Below are 24,057 nucleotides of genomic sequence, written 5' to 3'. Positions count from 1 at the left end.
GGCAAGCAGTCCTTGAGACACTATCTAAAAAACCAATACACACATAAAAAAAGATATCATGGAGTGGGTCCAGGTATAGGCCCTGAGTTCAAGCCCCAGTACTGAAGAAAAAAAAAAGAACAGAAAGATAAGATGAACAAAAATATTCATATCATGTCTTTTTTAATTTATATTCATTTATTCACATGTTTGGGTCATTGCTCCCCCCTACTCCCACCCACTCCCTCTCCTACCCACCCCCTTCGCTTCCAGGCAGAATCATTTCTATTTTCCCAAAATAATTCACTTTTATTTTGCGATTGCAAAGGTAGTGTTCTTGCACTGTATGATTTTTGAAGCATTGAGAGTTCATGATTCTCATAGTTTTTGCTATGAAAAAGTCAATGATCCATTAATAGGCAAAATACAATGAAAACCTACACCATTATTGCTTGAAATATGTGCATAGACCACTTTCTTAGACACATTTAAATAATTTACTTAAAATGTAGATATATCTGTCCAACAACAGTCCTGCTGCATAGATTTTTTTAGAGCTATGTCCTTCACCAAGACCCCTAAGGATTCTGACAGCCAAATGGGCAGTAAATAAAACTGAATGAGGTATTTTTTATAATGATAAACAAGTTAATGCCCAACCCTTTCCTTAAAGGGCTTAATATGCAAGCAACAACATTCTCTGACATATACTGTTCACATGGAATAAAATCTTAGAAATAATAGACTTTTCTCTTTAGCATTTGAAGAATTAAGTAATTTCATGTTTTGCAATTATTTCTCCTTTGAAGTAGTTTTGACCCAGAGTTTTTTCATAGAGGTGTTTTTCACCTCTACATTTCTGAGGGTGTAGATTAGAGGATTTAACATAGGTGTTATCATGGTATAAAACACAGCCACAGCTTTATCAATGGAAGAGGTGGTTACTGGGTGCAGATACACAAATATGCAGGGCACAAAGAATAAGAGGACCACAGTGACATGAGAAACACAGGTAGACAGAGCTTTACACTTCCCATCCAAGCTGTGAGATTTCAGAGTGTCAAGGATGACCATATAAGACACCATCAAGAGGAGAAAGTTTAACAGACAGATTAATCCACTGTTGGCAGCAACAAAGAGACCCAGGGTGTGGGTGTCCATGCAAACAAGTTTCACCAAAGGGTTCAAGTCACACATAAAGTGGTCTATGACATTGGGGCCACAGAAGGGCAGCCAGACTGTGAAAAGGATCTGAATGGTTGCATGGATAAAACCTCCAGCCCAGGCCACTCCCACAAGGAGGCTACACACCTGTTGGTTTATGATGATGGTGTATTTCAGGGGTTTACAAATGGCCACATAGCGGTCATAAGCCATCACTGTGAGAAGGATAATCTCAGCAGCACCAAAAAGATGTTCAGCAAAGACTTGTGTCATGCATTTACTAAAGGAGATAGCTTTTCTCACAGAAAGAGAATCAGCTAGCATTTTAGGAGTCATGGATGAAGAACAGCAGATATCTATAAGCGATAAGTAAAACAGGAAGAAGTACATGGGGGATCCTAGGGCCCTGCTGGTGCTGATGGTAATCATGATGAGAAGGTTGCCTGCCAAAGTAACCAAGTAGACAATTAAAAACACAACAAATGAAAGTTTCTGGAGCTCCATATTTCCAGTCAAACCCAGAAGGATGAACTCAGTGACATTATTCATTTTGCCATCAATTAACTTCACATGACAGCTGACCATCCTGAAAAGAAAAGTCATACTCATCCTTAATTTTGATACATTCACTTTATAAGAATCAAAAAGAAAAACAAGAAAAACAACTTTTATTTCTTTAACAATGTAACAGTGAAGGTGTGCTTATTTTATTCTTTGTGCTTAGTTTTCAATTTTCTACAGTAAAATAATGTCATTTTTAAATTAGAAAAGAATGACCGTAGGCATCGACTTTCAAGAGGCAACACATGATGTAGCCATATATGCAGTATTTAAAGATACATAAGATATATATATTTAATCTGAAAATAGGTGGGCATACTTACCAAAAAATAAACTTATACCAAATGTTTTGAAAATAATAGACTAAATTTAAGTTATACAAAAAGACTCAAGGACACAGATTCTTTTATGAGACATCCATTCCTTTTTATACTTTGTCTGAAAACTTCTCATCTTCCTAAGTACTTAAAATCGTGCTGTTACACCTTTCCATACTAAGGTAGTCTTAAATGTCCATTACAGAATTTGCTACATTGTCTTATGCTCATCTCTCTGTGTTAATCACTATGAGTCCTTGAAGGCAAAAATCTTGTCTTACTACAATTATAGTCATATTTACTTTTGCATTACTAGTGCTGGTCAAAACATAAACATTTATAAAGCTAAGAAAAGAAGAATAAGAGGCTACAGCGAAAGAAAGTAAAAGAAATAAAAGAGGAAGGGGGATTAGAAGTGCATTAAACAGTAAGAAAACAGGCTAGAAGTGGCAGCACACAACCGTAATCCCACAACTTGGGAGTTGAAAGCCAGAGGATCAGGAATTTGAGGTCAGTCTGGACTACATAACAAATTCCAGGCTGGCATGAACTACATAGGGAGATCTTTTCTCAAAAGAGAGAACACAGAGAGATAACGGGCCCAAAATCCAGAGACATATTTTGTAGTCTTGAATCTATCCATCATTAACAATATAGTATTTGTATAGTTCAGTTTTATCTGTTAATCTAAGGAAAATTATACTTGGGATTGCTGTGAAGGTTAAAATCATTTTCAACTTACTACTATTGTGGCTATATGATTTTCCTGCTCTCAAGGTAATATTAACAAGGAAAACTTTAAATTTTTTTCTGTAAGCATCTGCAATAAATAATCTGGAAATGTAAGCTGACTAAGTAAGGAGAGAAAGAATGACGGGGACACATGTCCAAAATAAAAGTCATTGGGGCTAGGGGTGTGGTTCAAGTAGTACAACATTTGGCTGGCATGCATGAAGCCCTGGGTTCAATCCCCAGTGCCACACAGAAAAAGGGAAAAAAAATATTTGGGGGAACCAGTAGAAGAGATGAGGAGTAAGGGAAAGAATGTTGTGGGAGTGAATAGGATCAAAGTAATAAATAAATAAATAAATAAATATATATATATATATATATATATATATATATATATATATATATATATATATATATATATATATATGTGAAGCACATTATATATGTACATATATATACATGAAATAGCACAATGAACCCCACTAAAAACTGTTTAAAGTGGAGGGAGAAAATAAGGCTGATAACAAACAGTAATAGGAGTGAATTAGATCCAAGTACATTATAAATACATATGGAAATATTATAATGAAACCCCTTTCTACTATTAACATGCACTAATAAAAATGCAGAAATAGGAAAAGATTTTTTTAAATAATAGAATAATAAAGGTCATCAGATTCAATGAGGAAGAAAGAAAATGAAAGCATCTTTAACAGAAAAACTTAATTACTGTTCATTTTGCACCTTTATTTGTGGGAGTTATTGTCTATTTATTTCATTAATTCACTTGTTGGAGCCAAATTTGGAGGAAATACATTTTCTGTGTGTTGGCATATGGCAGTAACAAATGTGGAACTTGGGGTAAATATTAATCCTACTTCAGTATTCAAATATGTACTTAGTAGATTCATTTTTGTATCTATAGTGCTGGCCAAAATTCAAAGACAAAAAAATTTAAAAAGAGTGTAAGAAAGGGTATATGTGCAATATGAGCAGAGAGAATGGATAAGAACAGAGTAATAGAAGAGAGAAAGAAGGAGAAGAAAAAGTAACAGTGAAACAAATAAAGGAAACAAAATAAAAAGGAAAAAAGATGAACACAGAATCACCTGGGGATAATTTATCTGTAAGTATATGTAGTATAATGTTCCAAATAAGTGTTTCACTTGTATCCAAAGTTTTGATCAAACTCATTTGCTGGTCATGACCATTAGGATTAACGTCAGAGAAAATTACTGACAAATGGCATAGGCTGAACTGCAAACTTGTAAAGAAAAAGGGTTCATTTTTGCACAGATCCTTATTGAGGGCTATAAACTACATATTTGTCTTCAGTTGATTCATTGGAGACTCAATATTACTTAAACTTTATCAGAATTTTCTTCAGTGCGATATATGTACAATCAGAGTAATAGTCATGTGAATTTACTGCTTAGAAACAAAACAAAACAAAAAATAGCATTTCTGGAAAAGGAAAGCCTAAAGTAAAATTAAATAGAAGGAAATCACGCTCTCACAATTACCGAAGATTACCCCATCCTGCGTGTCTAGCAATTCTCACTATGGCCTGAACGTATCTGATAATTCACTATCCAAGATGATGGATACATTGACTTTGTGTTTAAATGGAATTTGGATTTTGAAGAGAGTGAGGTGTTTTCAGCAGCACTGGCACATTTCCTTTTTCACGGGACTCATAGAAATATTAGAGTTTTCACATACAACTTGGTCCAATACCCTTGACATGGACCCTGGGAACTAGGCAATCATTTTTAAAGCTAAAAAAATACAAGTCCAATGACAAAACAGCACATGATGAAACACACCCTGGATGAGAACTCTCCTGAAACCAGTTCTTGCAAGTGTTGGCTTACAGCATTAGTACTCAGTGCAGAGCCACAGATTTTGGTCCTTAGGAGTGGGGTTGCTTTCTGTCCAAATTTCAGGAGAATCCCAAGTCTAGTTCCAAATGCATATGAGAGAAACACTGCCTTTGAGATTAGATTTGCCCAGAAATCCTCACAGCCCCAGCATCTCTATCCCTTCAATTCTTACAGTATATATGCATGACTTTTATATGAGAGATAACTGTTCTGTGCTATTTCCTCAAGGAAAGGGCAATTAATTTTAGAAGTCTTTGCCAAAATGTCAACAAAACACTTATCTCATTCCCCTTCTGTCCCTCTACTGGGGAATAAACTTTTGATAATGTTGGAGCCAACTTGACCATTTTTCTGGGATTTACTGCCTGTCTGGAATTTACCTTGGTTTCCCCACATTGAGTCTGCAAGCAGCTTTTTGCTGCCTTTGCAATATTGCACACTCCCAGCTAGCCCTGCAATGTTTCCTGTAACTGTAACCACATTCTATAGGAGAATGGGGGGGTGCAAATTCTGTAACCAGCTTGTTTTCCTGTAACTGACCCATATAGTGCAAAAGACCCCCTGTTTACCTAACTCTCCCAGAGAGTATATAACCGAGCTCCTGATCAGGGCTAAGGGATTGAGAAATTATCTCCCCAGAGTTTGCTAGCATAATAAAATTCCTGCTTCCTGTAAAGTGGTCTTGATGACTTTGTTTCCCTCACCATTTCCCACAACAATAAGAGAATTTATCTATAGGGCTGGGATAATCATCAGCCTGGAATCAAAATCTGAAAGAGTTATCTTTTTTCTTAACAAATGTTCTTTAAACATCTAAAATGTATCAAGTGTAGAGTTGTATGCTAATAACATTGACAGTAACTATCCAATATTATATGCCAGATTCTGTACTAAACACATTACATGTGATGCCTTTTGTGATTGATATGATTATTCTGATTTTGTAGGTGAAGAGACTGAAACACCGTAAGTTTAATTAATTTACCCAATACCACAAGTGAGTAGGTGACAGAACTGATATTTAAATCCAAAGAGTCTGCCCAAATAGTGTCTCTGCCCTCGTGATGCAAAATTTCAACTATAAAAATACAAAAGATGTTACACATAATAGAGCACACCTGTTAACCCATCTACTAAGCAGGAGTAGGCAAGAGGTTTGCAAGTTTCAGAGTGGCTCAGGAAGAGTTAGGAAGACCCTAACAACAAAAACAAAAGTTCTGGGGACATGGCACTAATGCTACAGCTCTTGCCTAGGAAGAGGGGTGGACACTATGAAAAGGACACAATGCTATTTGCCTGTGTAATGGGGATGTGGGCTAAACTGTGGTGGAGGTGCAATGTTTAAGGAAGACTTTCTTAAGGAAGTGATGTTAAAGTTGAAGCCAAAAGATAATACTCAAGGCCTATGTGAGAAAAGTGAGTGGGGGCTTCAGAAGGTCACCAAGTTTTAGAACGAAGCTGGATAATATTATTTTGTGAACGTATGGAAGATAACTATGTGAGTCCTGTAGGTCCATTTGTAGTTCCATCCTATTTTAAACTGAATCTAATCAGTTTCAGTTTTCCAAAGGTATCTCCTAGTGCCCTATAACCTCAAACTGTCACTCTCAACAATCTGGAAATTACTCAAGGAGAAGATGAATCAAGCAAGTAGAAATTCCAGTTACTACATATTTGCCTACAGGCAAACAAAGACAGCTCAATGGAAACAGATAGTGAATAAATGCAGATAAGTTTCTAACAAAAATTGAGCCATAAATATGGAGGTTTTTTTACCTTAAAAGAAGGTACATGGCCTTATGGAGCCACAATTTTTCTCATCTACAGAATGGAATTAATTTAGATGAATTATTTTTAAAGATTAATTAGGCCTATTATAAAAAATCAATAAAAGGCACAATTATTATTATTATTTTGAAATAAGCACAGGTTAATTCTTTCTTTCCAAACTCCTACGCATTTTTTTCTTTCTAGGTTATATTGTTAAGTACCTCCAGGGATCCAAGATGACGACTGGGACACAGTCGCAGACTGCATGAGCTCAGTGTGAATCAGGGACCTTGCTGAGGTGCTGGACACACTCTTGGCTGAGGTAAAGTACCAGGCAGAGCTGAAAGATCGGCACTCTGAACCCCTAGCTCATGGAAGTCTTATCCACACCACATTTTACTAAAAGAACTGCCAGCCTGAAAAGCCCCCACCTCATAGGCCAGCAGAGCTGCCGCTCCACTCTACTGGACACCTCTGCCCCTCAGACCCATCAGGCCACAGCTCTACATGGGCTGTCGGATCTCCACTCTGCCAAGCACTCCACCCCTCAGACCTGCCAGCTCCTAGCTCTGCATGGGCCCGCCAGGCATCCATCAGGCAAACCCACTAGGTCCCCAATCTGAAAGCATGCTGGACCTCTGCTCCACCAGGACCCCACCCCTCAGGCCCACCAGGACCCAGCTTGGCAGGCTTTCCAGATATCCACTCCACCAGGCCCTGGCTGTGAAGGCCCACAAGGTCCATGCTCTGAAGGATTACTGGATCTCTGCTCCACGGACCCACAACACACAGGCCTGCCTGGCCCCCTGCTCTGCAGGCCCACACAGCCACCACTCTGCCAGGCCTTCTCAATGCAGGCATGCTGGATAGCCACTGCACCAGGACCCCGCACAACAGGCCTGCCAGATTGCCACTTTGTTAGGCCTCCACCCAACAAGCCCTCCAGGCCCCTGCCAGCCCACTGCCTGCCACAGGAGGGCACCAAACCTGCCTAGGAGACACAGACAGACAGGACTGGAAGCTAAAGGAGTAACACCAGAACAACTAAGGCTATAATTCAACTGTTCCAGAACAGGTGATTTTTTTTTTTTTGCCTTTCTTTAAGGGTTTGGCTGTCTGGTTTGCTGTTTGATCATCCACCATCTCTCCCTGTTGTTTTCTTTGGTTCTCCATTTTTTTCTTTCTTTTGTCCTTCTTTTTCTTTTTCTTTTTTTCTTTCTTTCTTGATTTTGTTAGTATTACTATTGTAACTCAGCTAATACCAAATTAACATTGTCCAAGCTAGTAGAAACAAGGGAAGATGAAAAAGGGATGGAAACCATTATCCGCCAAAAATAAATTAGTACAGGATTCAGAGGGAAATGAAGAAAACAGATACCAAGATCCAGACTCCAAAAAACAAACATAAACTATTCCAAGGAACCTAATAAAGTCTACAAGAACTTTCTGAAAGTAGAAATCCTGCAAGTAATCAAAGAGAATTTCATAGACATGTTACTAGACATGGTCAACCAAAGCATACAGGAGGCACTCAAGAAATTCCAAGACAAAAATAAAAAATATGAGAAAACACAAAAACAAATAAATGAAAACATAGGAGACCTACATAAACATGAAAAAACAGAGAACACCATAAACAGAGAGATGAATTAAGGATGAAAATTGACAATATTAAAGAGGAAGTAATCCATGATATGGAAAACCTCAGAAAAAAGAATGAAACAGAAATACAAAACAAAATAGAAGGCCATTCCAGCAGAATAAAAGAAACAGAAGACAGAATCTCAGAACTTGAAGATGAAATGGTAATTAAAGGAAAATCTAAAGAACTATTAGTAAAATAACTCAAGACCTGTGAAGGAATGTGCAAGAATTCACCAACTCCATCAAAAGATCAAACCTGAGAATCATGGGCATTGAAGAAAGAGAAGAGGAGAAAGCAAAAGGAATGTATAATATATTCAACAAAATAATAACAGAAAATTTCCCAAATCTAGAGAAAACTATGCCCATTCAGCTACAGGAAGCCTCCAGAACACCAAACAGACTTGACCAAAATAGAACTACTCCACAACATATTATCATTAAAACAACAAGCACAGAGACTAAAGAAAGAATATTGGAGGCTGTGAGAAAAAAATAAATGACATACAAAGGTAAACCCATAAAAATCACAGCAGATTTCTCAACAGAAACATTAAAAGCAAGAAAAGCATGGAGTGAGGTCTTCTGGGCACTGAATGAAAATAACTTCAATCCTAGGATTCTCTACCCAGCAAAACTATCAGTCAAAATAGATGGAACAATAAAAGTCTTCCATGATAAGCAGAAACTAAAACAATATATGACCACCAAGCCACCACTACAAAAGATTCTCAAAGGAATTCTGCACACAGAAAGTTAAAGCAAAAAACACCATGAAAGGGCAGGCAGTACCAAACCACAGGAGAAGAAAAGGCAAGAAAGTAGAGAGTAACATTGATTCAGCTACACACAATCAAACCCTTAAACAACAAAAACAACTAAATGACAGGTATCACCACATACCTATCAATACTAACACTGAATATTAATGGACCTAATTCCCCCATCAAAGACACTGATTGGAATACTGGATTACAAAGGAAGATCCAACAATCTGCTGCCTACAGGAGACCCATCTCATCAACAGAAATAAGCACTGGCTAAGAGTGAAATGCTGGAAGATTTACCAAGCCAATGGCCCCCAAAAACAGGCAGGAGTAGCAATCCTTATCTCAGACAAAGTAGACTTCAAACACACATGGATCAAATGAGATAAAGAAGGACACTCCATGCAAATAAAAGGGGAAATACACTAAAAGGAAATAACAATTATCAATCTCTATGCACCCAATGCCAGTGCACCCAATTTCATCAAACATACTCTGAAGGACCTTAAAACATATATAGACTCCAACACAGTGGTAGTGGGAGGCTTAATACCCCCCATCACCAATATATAGGTCATCCAAACAAAAAAAACCATAAAGAAATTGTAGAACTAAATGACACCATAGATCAAATGGACCTAGCTGATGTCTACAGAATATTTAATCCAACTGCTACACAATATACATTCTTATCAGCAGCTCAAGGAACCTTCTCTAAAATTGATCATATCTTAGGGCAAGCCTTGGCAAATATAAGAAAATAGAAAAAAATCCCATGCATTCTATCTGACCACAATGCATTAAAACCAGCAATCAACAAAAAAACAGTAGTAAAACTCCTAAAAAAACAAGAACAAGCAAAACCCAAAACAAGCAGAAGGAGAGAAATAATAAATAGAAACAAAAAAATATCATACAAAGAATCAATGAAACAAAAGCTGGTTCTTTGAAAAAATAAATAAGATTGACAGACCTCTGGCAAACCTGACTCAAATGAGGAGAGAAAAAAACAAAATCAGTAAAATAGAAGTGCAAAAGGGGAGATAACAACAAACACCATGAAAATCCAGGAAATCACCAGAGGCGACAAAAATTATGAAGAAATGGACAGATTTCTTGACACGACCATCCAAAACTGGACCAAGAGGATATTAATCATCTAAATAGATCTATAACAAAAAAGGAAATTGAAGCAGCCATAAAGAGTCTTCCAAAAAAGAAAAATATAGGACCTGATGGATTCTCTGCTGAATTCAATTAGATGTTTTAAGAAGAAATAATACCAACCCTCCTTAAACTCTTCCATGAAATAGAAAGGAAAGGAACACTGTCTAACTCATTTTTATGAAGCCAATATTACTGTCATCCCAAAACCAAAGACACCTCCAAAAAGGAGAACTATAGGCCAATTTCCTTAATGAATATTGATGCAAAAATCCTCAATAAAATAATGCCAAACAGAATCCAACAACACATCAGAAAGATCATACACCATTACCAAGTCGGCTTCATCTTAAGGACACAGGGGTGGCTCAACATATGCAAATCTATAAAAGTAATACAGCACATCAATAGAAGCAAAGACAAAAATCACTTGATCATCTCAATAGATGCAGAAAAGGCCTTCAGCAAGTCCCAACACCACTTCATGATAAAAGCTCTAAGAAAACTAGGAATATAAGGAAAGTACCTCAATATTGTAAAGGCTATATATGACAAACCTTTAGCCAACATCATACTTAGGGGAGAAAAACTGAAACCATTTCCCATAAAATCAGGAACGAGACACAGGTGCCCAATATCCCCACTCCTATTCAACATAGTACTGGAATTTCTAGCCAGAGCAATTAGGCAAGATGAAGAAATAAAAAGAATACAAATAAGTAAATAAACTGTCAAAATATCCCTATTTGCAAATGATATGATCCTATATCTTAAAGACCCAAAAAAGCTCGACCCAAAAACTGTTAGACACCATAAAGAGCTACACCAAGATGGAAGGATACAAAATCATATTACAAAAATCTTTAGCTTTTCTATACACCAACAACAAAAAAATTGAGAAAGAATATATGGAAACAATTCCATTCACAATAGCCTCAAAAAAAAATCAAATACCTAGGAGTAAACTTAACAAAGGATGTGAGTGACCTCTACAAGGAGAATTACAAACCCCTGAAGAAAGAGATTGAGGAAGACAACAGAAGATGGAATGATCTCCCGTGCTCACTGATTGGTAGAAACAACATAGTAAAAATGGCTATACTACCAAAAGCAATCTACATGTTCAATGCAATTCCCATCAAAATCCCAATGACTTTCATCACAGAGATTGAAAAATCTACCCTAAAGTTCATTTGGAAGCACAAGAGACTACAAATAGCCAAGGCAATACTCAGCAAAAAGAGCAATGCTGGAATCATCACAATACCTGACTTCAAACTATATTACAAAGCAATAGCAATAAAAACAGCATGGTACTGGTACAAAAACAGACATAAAGACCAGTGGAACAGAATAGAGGAACCGGATATGAATACACACAACTACACCCACCTCATTTTTTACAAAGGTGCCAAAAATATACGATGGAGAAAAGACAGTCTTTTCAACAAATGTTGCTGGGAAAAGTGGTTATTCCATCCGCAAGAAACTGAAACTAGACCCAAGTCTATTACCCAGTACTACTATCAACTCAAAATGGATCAAGGACCTTAATATCAGACCTGAAACTTTGAAGTAGTACAAGAAGAAGCAGGAAACACTCTGAAAGTAATAGGTATAGGCAAGGACTTCCTCAATTGAACCCCAAGAGCTCAGCAACTAAGAGAAAGGATAGACAAATGGAACTTCATAAAACTAATTAGCTTCTGCACTACAAAAAGATGATCTCTAAATTGAAAAGACTATCTGAAGAGTGGGCAAAAATATTTGCCAGCTATACATCAGACATCAGACAAAGGACTGATAACCAGGACATACAGGGAATTTAAGAAACTAAACTATCCTAAAATCAATGAACCAATTAAGAAATGGGCAACTGAACTAAACAGAACTTTCTCAAAAGAAGAAATTCAAATGGTCAAAAATCACATGAAAAAATGCTCACCATCCCCTTGTTGTGTTTGCCCTTGATGTAATGTACACATATGAGAGAGAACATACGATTTTTGGTCTTTTGGGCCAGGCTAACCTCACTCAGAATGATGTTCTCCAGTTCCATCCATTTACCAGCGAATGATAACATTTTGTTCTTCTTTATGGCTGCATAAAATTCCATTGTGTATAGATACCACATTTTCTTAATCCATTCGTCAGTGCTGGGACATCTTGGCTGTTTCCATAACTTGGCTATTGTGAATAGTGCCGCAATAAACATGTGTGTGCAGGTGCCTCTGGACTTTGAACACATGATAAAAGCGAGAGCACACAAGGGAGAGGTGAGGATAGGTAAGACACCTAAAAAATTAGCTAGCATTTGTTGCCCTTAACTCAGAGAAACTAAAGCAGATACCTTAAAAGCAACTGAGGCCAATAAGAAAAGGGGACCAGGAACTAGAGAAAAGGTTAGATCAAAAAGAATTAACGTAGAAGGTAACACCCACGCACAGGAAATCAATGTGAGTCAATGCCCTGTATAGCTATCCTTATCTCAATCAGCAAAAACCCTTGTTCCTTCCTGTTATTGCTTATACTCTCTCTACAACAAAATTAGAAATAAGGGCAAAATAGTTTCTGTTGGGTATTGAGGGGGTGGGCGGGAGAGGGAGGGGGCAGAGTGGGTGGTAAGGGAGGGGGTGGGGGCAGAGGAGTGAAATGACCCAAGCCTTGTATGCACATATGAATAATAAAAGAAAAAAAATGCTCACTATCTCTAGCCATAAAGGAAATGTGAATCAAAAACACTCTAAGATTCCACCTCACCCCTGTTAGAATAGCCATCATCAAAAATGCCACCAACAACATGTGTTGGCGAGGATGTAGGGAAAAAGGAACCCTAGTCCACTGCTGGTGGGAATGCAAACTGGAGCAACCACTCTGAAAAAACTTGGAGGCTTCTTAAAAATCTAAACATATACCTGCAACATGATCCCGTAATACCACTCCTGGAGATATACCCAAAGGAGTGCAACACAGGTTACTCCAAAGCCATCTGCATACCCATGCTTATTGTAGCATTATTCACAATAGCCAAGTTATAGAAACAACCAAGATGCCCCACCACTGACGAACGGATCAAGAAAATGTAGTATTTATAAACAATGGGATTTTACTCAGCCATGAAGAAGAATGAAATCTTATCATTTGCAAGTAAATGGATGGAATTGGAGAACATCATTCTGAGCGAGGTTAGCCAGGCTCAGAAGAACAAAAACCATATGTTCTCCCTCATATGCGGATTTTAGATCTAGGGCAAATACAGCAACGTGGGTGGACTTGGATCACCTGACAAGGGGAGAGCACATACAGGAGATATGGGAATAGGTAGAAAATCCAAAATATGAAAGTGTTTGATGTCCTCACTTCAGAGGATTAATACAGAAACTTTAAAGCGACAGAGGTCAACATGAGAAGGGGATCAGGAACCAATGTAAAGATCAGTTAGAGTTGAATCAACATGGGTGGTAACACATGGGTACATGAAAGCAATAGTAGGAATCTCTCTATATAGCTATCCTTAACTCAACTAGCAAAAATGCTTTGTCTTCCTTATTATGCTTATGTCTTCAACAAAATTAGAGATAAGGGCAGAACAAGTTCTGCCTGGAAGCGAGCGGGGGAAGAGGGAGAGGTTGAGGGAGGGAGCAGCGGGAAGAAATGACCCAAACAATGTACGCACATGTGAATAACTGAGTAATAATAATAATAATAATAAGAGGACATCCAGTACAATCATGAGCAGAAATAAAGTGACTGATCTTTACCTTGTTTCTGATCTTAGCAGTAAACCCATTTTTGCACTAATTCACTGCAACCTGTTTGTAATGCCTTGTATCATTTTAAAGATTTTACTCTTATCTCTAAATTGCTCAAAATTTTTATCATAATGGGGGAGGAGTGATATGTTAATCAAATGGTTTTTATATGGTTTTATTTTGTTAAAAATTGAATAAATTAATTTCTTTTTTTTGGTGGTGGTGGTATTATGGCATAAAATCTTACACACCTACCATCAGAGCAACTAAATGCATATAGCAAATATTGACAGATCCAAAGTGATAAATCTGTTACAATAGAATAAAATTCATAGACTTCAATGCCTCTATTTCAATAGTGGATACAAATTTCAGTTAAAAATCAATTGAGTTTTTATTTAATTTGAACAATATTATAAATAAAATGCACTCAGCAGACATGTTCAGAACTTTTCACCAAATAGCCGAAGGCTAGATTTTCTACCCAAGTGCAAATACAAATTGCTTACTGTAGGTTACATGTTACATTACAAAATATGCCTTAACAAATTTAAGAACGTCAAGATTATTCCAAGTATCTTTTCTGACCACTATGGTATGTGCCATGAAAGCAATAACTGTAAGAAATGGGAAAATTTAATAATCCATTGGAAGCTTAGTCCCCATTGCAATGGTGTTCACAGGAAGAGTGCAACTGGAGTTGGTTGGGTCTAAAGGCTTCACCCTTGAGAATACATTGTGGCTGATTATAAAGGACCTTGGGAACATAAGTTTGACCTTTTGATCTTTTATCTTCTGCAATGGGATAAAAGAACAAGAGGCTCTCACTGCATACAACCACTTGATCGTGGACTTCTTGGCCTCTGGAACTGTAAGAAATGAATTTCTTCTCTTTATTTTTAAACTATTTGGGAATAAGACAACCATTCTTGAACAACTATTGAGTCGATGTCAAAAGGTAATTTTAGAAATATCTGAAGTCAAGGAAAACAAAAACACAACACACCAAAACTTGTGGGTGGTAGAAAAAGCAGTGCTAGAAGAGAGTTTATCTTAATAAATGTAAAAAGAAAAATTAATCCCAACAGAAGGTAGGACGTAAATAATAAGGATTAGATTGGAAACATATAAAATAAAGACTAAAACAACTGAAAGATCAACAAAACTAAGATTTAGTTTTTTGATTAAATATGATCAACAAACTCTTAGACTAGGAAAGAAAGAGGGAAGACTCAAATAATAAAATAGTATTATAGCAGAGCAAAATAGAAAAAATCAGTCCTAACACCTCTTGCTGACAAGCAGTAGCTGTGCTCACTGACATTTAACCACAAAGGCAAAAACAGAAGCTTGCACCTAGAGATTCAGCAAGGAAACTCCAATAGCCGAAACTGAGCAACAAAAGTAAGGACACCTTGCCACCTTTTGTCTTACCCTGGTAGAGAGATAGGCTTAAACCCAAATTAGAAATGTAAAAGCTGTCCTCCAATGAGCAATCATTGACCTCCTGCCTTGATGTACTCAAAACCTGCTAATTATAAAAGTGATAACCCTACTGTGTTCAGGGCTCAGACTTTGGAAGTTATCCCTCTGAGCCACTGCGCCACCAATAAAGTGCTGCTTCCAGATCTCGGTGTCATGGCCCCTTTGTTCCCACTACAATATATATTCAAAGAGACATTAGGATGAATGCCTAAGAAATATCAAAGGATCACAAAAGAATATTATGAGGCATAATATGTCAACAAATTCATAGCCTTGGATAAATTCTTAAAAGACAGTCAACTTAACAAAACTCAATCAAGAAGAAAAAGAAATAATTAATGAACCAATAATGAATAAGATCAAATATGTAATTGAAAAGTTTCAAACAACAATAACAGAAACAGGAGTAGATATCTTCACATGCAAATTCTAACAAGTATGCAAATAGAAACTCAAACCATTCCTTATCAAAATCTTCCAAAAAGTAGAGAAAATACTTCCAAACTCATTCTGTATGTCCACCATCACCTAATGCCAAAACCAGATCATGATAACACAAGAAAATAAAATTGCATGCCAGTATTCCTAATGAACACAAATCCTCAAAAAATAACAGCAATTTAAATTCAACAGCACATTGAAAATATCAAACACTATGACCAAGTGAGTTACAGGATAGATCAAATATGCATATCAGTCAATGTTGATAGACCACATCTCTAGACACAGAAAAGAACTAGTCTAGATGCTCATCGACCAATAAATGAATAAAGAATATGTGCTACATACATAAATGGATAATTATTCAACAATGAAGAATGAGGGGTGGAGTTGTGGCACAAGTGGTAGAGCACCTGCTTAGCTAGTGCAAGGCCTTGAGTTCAAAACCCAGTATTGAAATTATGTCATTTGCAAGAAATCAGATGGTGTTGGAGGTCATCATGTTGAGCAAGAAAATCCAAGTTCAGAAATACAAATGTCAAATATCTTCATTCATTTATGGAATGTAGACCTAAAAATATCAAGAAGGGGGACTGTTTGGAGTGAACCAGCACCACAGAGGAGGAGGGAAGAAGGTTATAGGGGATGAATATAACCAAAGTATATTATAAATATGTATGAAATAGCATAATGAAACCCACTAAAAGCTTTTTAAAGATGGGAGGAAGGGAATTCAGAAAAAAAATAAAGGATGTTAATTTCTTTAAAGTATATTATATACACATATGGAAATAATACAATGAAACCTCTTTGTATCAATTAATTTATGCTAATAACAAAGAAAAAAGTATTTGATGAAATACATTTCATGAGGAAAGAAACCACTCAACATAACAGGGAGGAAATTACCTCAAATAATAAAGACCACATGTGAAAAACCCACAGCATCATAATCAATAGGGGAAAACTGAAAGGTTTCCTTCTACATCTCACACAATGCAAGCATGCCCAATCTTGCCACTTCTATTAAACATATAGGAAGTCGTGATCAGAGAAATTAGGCAAGAAAAGAAGTAAACGACATCTAAACAGGAAATGAAGAATTAAAATTACCTCAGCTTTCAAATGACAAAACCATCTTTGTTGAAAACACTAAAAATGCAACAACAACAACAAAGACTTAGAACTATAATCAATTTGGTGCAGTTGCAATATACAAAGTAAACATAAAAAATAAACACATTGAAGCAACTAAATTTTCAAAAAAGAATGGGTTGTAATACACATATGCATGGAAACACAAGGTACAACACAAGGAATCTCCCTGTATAGCTATCTTCATCACAAACTAGCAAAAATGCTATTTTTCTTTTTATCTTTTATGTTTTTTCTTCAACAAAATCAAAGAACAAGAGGGTGGAACAGGTTCTGCCCAGGGTGGCGGGTTGGGGGGAGAAGTGACCCAAAAAATGTATATACATGTAAGTAAATGTAAAAAAGGTATAATTTAAGAAAAAAGGTAATAAAATTTGGTATTTCCCAAGCCAGAACTTTTTTACAACAGTAAAAAAGTGAGATGGTTAATAATAAATTTAACTAAAACGAGAAAGATTTAGACACAGACAATGAAGGAACTGGTGAGGGAACTTAAAGAATACACAAATAAAAAGAAATATACCACATGTTCATAGATTGCAAGAATTATACTGTTGAAATTTGCATACTACAAATTCAATGCAGTCTCACTTGAAATCCCAATGGCATTCATTACAATCATGGAAAAACAATCATAAAATTTGTATGGAACCACAAAGACTCTGAACAGCCAAAGCAGTCTTGAGGAAGATCAAGCCTGCAAGCATTGCACATTTTTTCAAAAGCTATTGCAAGGCTGTATCTAATTGTGTAGTATTATACATCTAAATAGTATAGTATTGGCACATAAACAGTTATTCTACTACACCAGTATAGTAGAATAGAGACCCCCCCAGAAATAAACCCACACCTAAATACAAAAATCAACTTAAGATGAATTAAAGAATCAAATGCAAGTCCCACCCACTGTAAAACTTCTGGAGGAAAATGCTACCTGCATGTCTGGGAAATGATTATTTTAGATATGATACGCAAAGCACAAGCAAAAACAGATAAACTAAAGTCTTCTGCAATGCCAAGGAATTAAGTGAAGAGGCAATCTATGGAATGGGAGAAAATATTTGCAAACCATGTACTATATACTGAGTTAATACCCAAAACATAATAAGAAGTCATGGAACTCAATACCAAAAAAACAAAAAAACAAATAACCATTGAAGTCCATTGACTTTATCCAAATTTTTCAAGTTTGTCCATTAATGCCATTTATTATTAGCTCCAAGATCTAATCCAGGGTACCACATTGCACATCTTGCATTTATTTAGTCTTTATATCTGTCCAGCATCTCTGATCTGTGATACTTTCTAAGTCTTTCCTTGTTTTTTAGATTTTGACAGTTTTGACAGTACTGGTTAGATGTTGTACAGGTGCCTCCCAATTTTCATTTGCCTTATGTATTTCTCGTGATTAGACTAGGGTTATGGGTTTTTGGAAAGCATGCTATACAGGAGAAGTACATTTCCAAAAATAGTACCAGAGAATACATGCTGTCAATATGATATTCTTACTGATACAACGCTTGATATTCTCGTTAAGGTAGTATCTCCAGATTTCTATATTATATTGTTTAAGTTTTTCCCACTCTGTCTTTAGAAGGGAGTCACTAAATCCAGCCCATCCTCAAAGACAGGAGTGAGGGTACAGCAGAGTTAAATTTCACCTCTTGAAGGGAGTAGTTTCTACATATATAGCATATCCTGTATGGAAGACTCTTATTAGTTATCATGTATTTATGACAGTAGGAACTTGTGCATATTTATTTTATTTGGGTGTTACAATATAATATGCACTGTTTGTTTTGTTACTTAAATTATTTCCAGAATTGGCCATTGGGAATAAGGCCCTTTGACTTAGCCCCATACTTTTGCTTTTTAAGTGTTTCCTTACTTTCTGTTACTATAAGATGACTCTGCTTTGTTTTGTACTTTTGTTACTCCAGCTGTATAATCAGCTCTCCTTCAAATATCCTTTGTTCCTTTTTTAGAAAATGATATTTAGAAACCAAGGTCTTGGTAGTTTGTATTATTTTGTATTTTTCTGTAAATCTGAAATTATTGCAAAATAAAAAGTAAAAAAAAGGTATAAAGATTATATGATACAAATCACATTTGTTATTAAATATTCAGTTTTAGTTAAACTCTTGACAATTATCAAATGTGACCTCTTTAAATTCATAAATGCTTATTCTTTCTAAATAAAAATTGAATTTATGCTTCATTTAATTCTTAATAAACTTGTACAACCACAAAATAAAATGGGCAAAGGATGACAATAAATATTTCTCAAAGGAAGGTATAAAAATGTCTAACCGTTAGATACAAAAGTGTTCAAAATAAGCAATCATCATATAAATTCATATAAAACCACAATGAAATATCACCTCATAGCTGTTAGGATGGCTTTATCAACAACAAGAAAAAGACTGTGTTGGTGAGGATGTTCTGGAGAAAAGGGAAACTTTATACTCTGTTGGTGGGAATGTAAATTTGTATGGCCATGATGGAAAACCATATGGAAGTTCATTAAGAAAGTTATATAACTTCCCCCAAAATGTTTGTTTTACCTTTTTAATCCATAACTACTTTATAATCCAGCAACCTAAGTTTGGGTGTGTGTTCAAAAGAAACCAAATCAGTTAAAAGAGATACTTCCAATCCCATGTTCGTTACCACACAATTCATAATAATCAAGGTGTAGAATCAATGTAATTATCCATCAATGGACTAATGAACATAGGAAATGGGTGTGTTGTGGTGGAGAAATTTCACATGTATAATGGAATACAAACTTTAAAAAGAATTTAATTCTCCATTTGAGATAATGTGAATGGACGTTATATTAAGCAAAAGAAGTCAGATATAAAGACAAATAGTGTATGATCTCACATATGTGTGAAATCTAAATTCAAAATCATAGAAGTGGAAAGTAGAATGAGGGTTGCCAAAGGCTTAGAGGAGGAAGAAAGTGGGAGATGTTGGTCAGGAGGTGCAAAGTTTGACTGATTTAAGATGAATTCATTCTGTATATCTAATGTACAGCAAAATGACTATATCTGACAGTTCTAAATTGTACACTTGAAATTTGCTATGAGGGTAGATCTAGGTTTCCCATTACCAAAATATAATGTTAAGAGCAATAATGCTAACTATGCAAGGTGATAAAGATGTTAACAAGCTTGCTTTATAGTGTACATATATGCAAAAATCATCATGTAGTACATCTTAAATATAAGCCATTTTATTTATCAAATATATCTCATAAAGCAGGGATGGTAGTAAAAGAGTACATTTTTGGAACAAAGTACTTTAAAATAGCTACCATTAATTGTATCCTCACTGCTCTGGCTCTCAAACAATCAAGAGTGGATTTTCAGAAAAAGTTTAATATTGATAAGAAAACTGAAGCTTCATCTGTTGCATGAGTCAAAAAAGAAATTGGAACAGAGGCTTCCATGCTGGAATTATGCCACCTTGATATTAACATGGCATTCAGATTTCTTAACAACCCAAAGGTCATACAGTTTACTTTCCTTGGGTAGGGAATTTTATTCCCTACCCAAGAATGGTTTTTTTTTTTTTACTAACTTGTCTCTCCAGAATATCTGCTAAGACAAAAACCTTTCCATCAAAAAAGATGATTAATTCCTGGGAGAAAAAGCACAGTTACAAGACAAGGTCCCTGAATCTTTATAAAAACCTTTTAAAATGTCTGTGCAGTACAAGATTAAAAGAGTTTGTTGTTAATATCTCCAGAACACTCATCATGAGTGGAGAGACTCACCAAAATGTATTTCTTCCACATTTCCTTTATTTTGCCCTGTGGAAACCTCAGATTTGCACAGAATATCATTTCTCTACAACATTTCAAGTAAATCCATTAAAAATTAAAACCCTAGATTTTCTGTAAAACTGTTTTTGAAGCTTTAGGCTAGAAAAGAAATTCTATATTTAAAATGACATTTTCTTAACTTTGATTTAATTTCAAATTTTAAACACTATTTTTAGGTGTGAAATATATTTCATATTGAAAATTATTTACTCTTAGGAGTGACCTTAAAGAAGAGATTGTGTCTGAACACTCTTAATGTCATTAGAATCATTGAAGACAACTAAGGTAAGTTTTTCAGTAGTATTAATGTTTATAAAAGATTATTACTTTTCATACATAGTAAAATTATTTTAAAACTTTTCAAATATAGTATTTCAGTCTTTTAGCCTTACCCTAATTCTACAAAATAAAATTAAAAATATTACTCACATGATTTGACAGTTACAAGGGTTTTTTTTGACAGTTGCAATAATTTAAGCAATTTGTAGTATCCAACTCTCTGAAAGCAATTACCATACATTTTCCATGGAACATCTCCTTAATAATCAAGACAAATCATGAAAAAAGTTTTCAAATATTTCACATACATAAAATAACTAAATATGAACCATAAATATCAAAAATATTCAGCTCTCTCCTCAAATCACAAACACAGAGAATGCTTCCTAAAAACAACTGCAGTGAATTATGTGAGTCTATGGCTTCTTTGAGAGTAATACTGACAATGATTCTTCCTAAGCTTACTGGACAGTTAAACACGTCTCTGCTTTACTGCTCTATTGTCAGTTCTGCCTGTCTCTTAGCTGTATACACTTAAAACTAAGGCCACAATCGATATGTATCCAGAGTACTGTGATGGATCTTTTCATATATTCTCCTTCTATCAATTCTCATAAAATCCTGTGGTGTATATTATTATTTTCACATTATAGAAATAATATAAAGTGAGAAATAATTAGGTAAGGTGTGAATAAATGCACCCAGGATTTTGTTTAAATTGCATTTGAAAGAACTAGTGTTCTAATCTAGATTTGGAGTTGTAAAATCTATATACTATAACAACTATTAAGTCTTTTTTGACATTTTGAAGAAGAGTCAAAGGGCTAAATTCTGTAATAGTATTAGAGAAGAAGGAAGTTGGGGCTGTGAGAGAGGCCAAGACAGAAAGCTCATTACTTAATGAGATAGCACATTATAATGCAAAGATATCATTATGTGCATGCATGTATGCTAATGAAAATGTCTCACACAAATTTTCCTCTTAAGTACTATTAAAATAATTGTAAATGTCATATTAAAAGAGATTACAAGTTTAATATTATTTATTAGAACATTACAGGGTCTGTGTTGAGAAGTTGAAGTACAAAGGATAAATACATAGGAATAAGATCTAATCAGCTCTGCTCTTTAATTGGCTGCTGGATCATGGTCAGAATCTCTAACTTCTGTGCTTCTCTTTTCTAATCTGTAAAATAAATATAAAAATAAAAGTAACATGTTTTAAAATTGCAGTGAAAAGGAAACCAGGAAATGTCTGTAAACACAGAACACACCAAGTATGCAATGGTTTTGCATATCATTATCATCTTACTCCATGTAATGACTTTGAATCTGTGAGGTTGTTGCCCCACTTGCAAAATAGATAAAACCATATTAACTATGCAGTTTGTTGTAAGTATTAAATGGAATCATTTAATGATTAAGTGTACAGAAAACTTTATGCCATGCCGAACACATAACAATTAACAGTTTAAAAGTATATGTTGTTAGCTGTTATAAAGTAATTAGGTTTAACAAGAAGCATTATTAATTCTTCTACTGCTACATTAAATACATTATATTTCCATCAACTGTGCCCTCTTACTTTGTATGTCAACTACACTAAATAATCTTTTAACTGGAGGTCCTTTCTCTGCTTTCCATTTCCTTACTGAGCCTCACCCAACGCATGCAAGCAATTTTTCTAGAGTAATATCCAAGGATTTCCCTTCCTCAATCCCTCCATCTTTCTATTCATATAATCAGTACATTCCAAGGTTCTCCATTACCTAAAGATGCAGAGAAAATTCTTTAGTTTTGTATTCATGAATTTTACATTCATCATTTACCTCCCCTTTAAGGCTTAGCTTCCACTACTATATGACTCTGTTTCAAGTTACATTCTCAGTCATCTCAAATGGATACGTATATATATCTCGCTTCTCAGCCTTTTGGCTAAGATCAAGTGTAGTATCAAGTGGATAAGTATATAAAGATCATTCCTAACATTTATGTCCATAAAAGGACCTCATGTATATACTCAAAACAATCTTCACCCAGAAGCAATCTAGATAATCTTCAAGAATTCAGAACATTTTTTCAATCTTAAAACAAACTCATAGTAATTCACAGCTTGATAGAATGTAGACATTTATGGTTTATTAGAATGGGGAAATTTAATAAATTTAATTTAACAAATGCATGACTGCATTAATAATTTTTCAGATAATGTAATTAGCCATCACATTAAATAATGGAGAACAGGAACAATGTATCCTGGGACTTTCAGAGAATCCAAAGATGCAGAAAATAATATTTGCTGTGTTTTTTGTCATCTACATCATTTCTGTGGTAGGAAATGCACTCATTGTGGTCATTATCACTGGAAGCCCATTGTTGGGGTCCCCTATGTACTTTTTCCTGGCCTACCTGTCCTTTGTTGATGCCTGCTATTCCTCTGTCAGCACCCCAAAACTGATGGTAGATTCACTTCGTGAAAAGAAGATCATCCTATTTAATGGATGTATGACCCAAATCTTTGGGGAACATTTGTTTGGAGGTGCTGAGATCATTTTGCTTACTGTGATGGCCTATGATCGCTATGTGGCCATCTGCAAGCCCTTGCACTATACAACCATCATGAATCTGCATATGTGTGGCTATCTGATGGGAGTGGTGTGGATGGGAGGTTTTCTTCATGCAACTATACAGATCCTGTTTATCTTCCGATTACCATTCTGTGGCCCTAATGTCATAGATCACTTTATGTGTGACCTAAATCCTTTGCTCAATCTCATTTGCACTGATACCCATACTCTGAGACTCTTTGTTGCTGCCAACAGTGGGTTCATCTGTCTGTTAAACTTCCTCCTTCTGCTGGTCTCCTATGTGGCCATCCTGCGCCCCTTAAGGACACACAGCTTAGAGGCAAAGCGCAAGGCTCTCTCCACCTGTGCCTCCCACATCACAGTGGTTGTTTTATTCTTTGTGTATATGAGACCTGTAGCTACTTTTTCCATTGATAAAGCAGTTGCTGTATTCTACACTATGAAAACTCCCATGTTAAATCCCTTAATCTATACCTTGAGAAATGCTCAGATGAAAAATGCCATTAGGAAAATGTGTAGTAGGAAAGTTCTTTCAAGTGACAAATAA

The 24,057-nt window shown here is 35.6% G+C and overlaps 2 protein-coding genes and 1 pseudogene across 2 annotated transcripts; 2 read left to right on the top strand and 1 right to left on the bottom strand.

The window, feature by feature from the left end:
* Nucleotides 1-771: 771 nt before the first annotated feature.
* On the bottom strand, nt 772-1,698 carry LOC109703076 (olfactory receptor 4C12-like). The gene has a single exon (XM_020188284.2). The coding sequence runs from the start codon at nt 1,690-1,692 to the stop codon at nt 772-774; it is 921 nt and encodes a 306-aa protein (XP_020043873.2). The 5' UTR covers nt 1,693-1,698.
* Nucleotides 1,699-6,777: 5,079 nt separating this feature from the next.
* Nucleotides 6,778-24,057, top strand: LOC109703075 (olfactory receptor 4C46-like). Its single transcript, XM_074044704.1, has 2 exons — nt 6,778-7,003; nt 23,141-24,057. The coding sequence occupies exons 1-2, from the start codon at nt 6,778-6,780 to the stop codon at nt 24,055-24,057; spliced, it is 1,143 nt and encodes a 380-aa protein (XP_073900805.1).
* On the top strand, nt 22,838-22,934 carry LOC141415809 (U2 spliceosomal RNA; annotated as a pseudogene).

This window comes from Castor canadensis, chromosome 1 (genome assembly GCF_047511655.1).
Source record: "Castor canadensis chromosome 1, mCasCan1.hap1v2, whole genome shotgun sequence".
NCBI lineage: Eukaryota > Metazoa > Chordata > Mammalia > Rodentia > Castoridae > Castor > Castor canadensis.
This window is presented reverse-complemented; position numbering and strand designations above follow the sequence as displayed.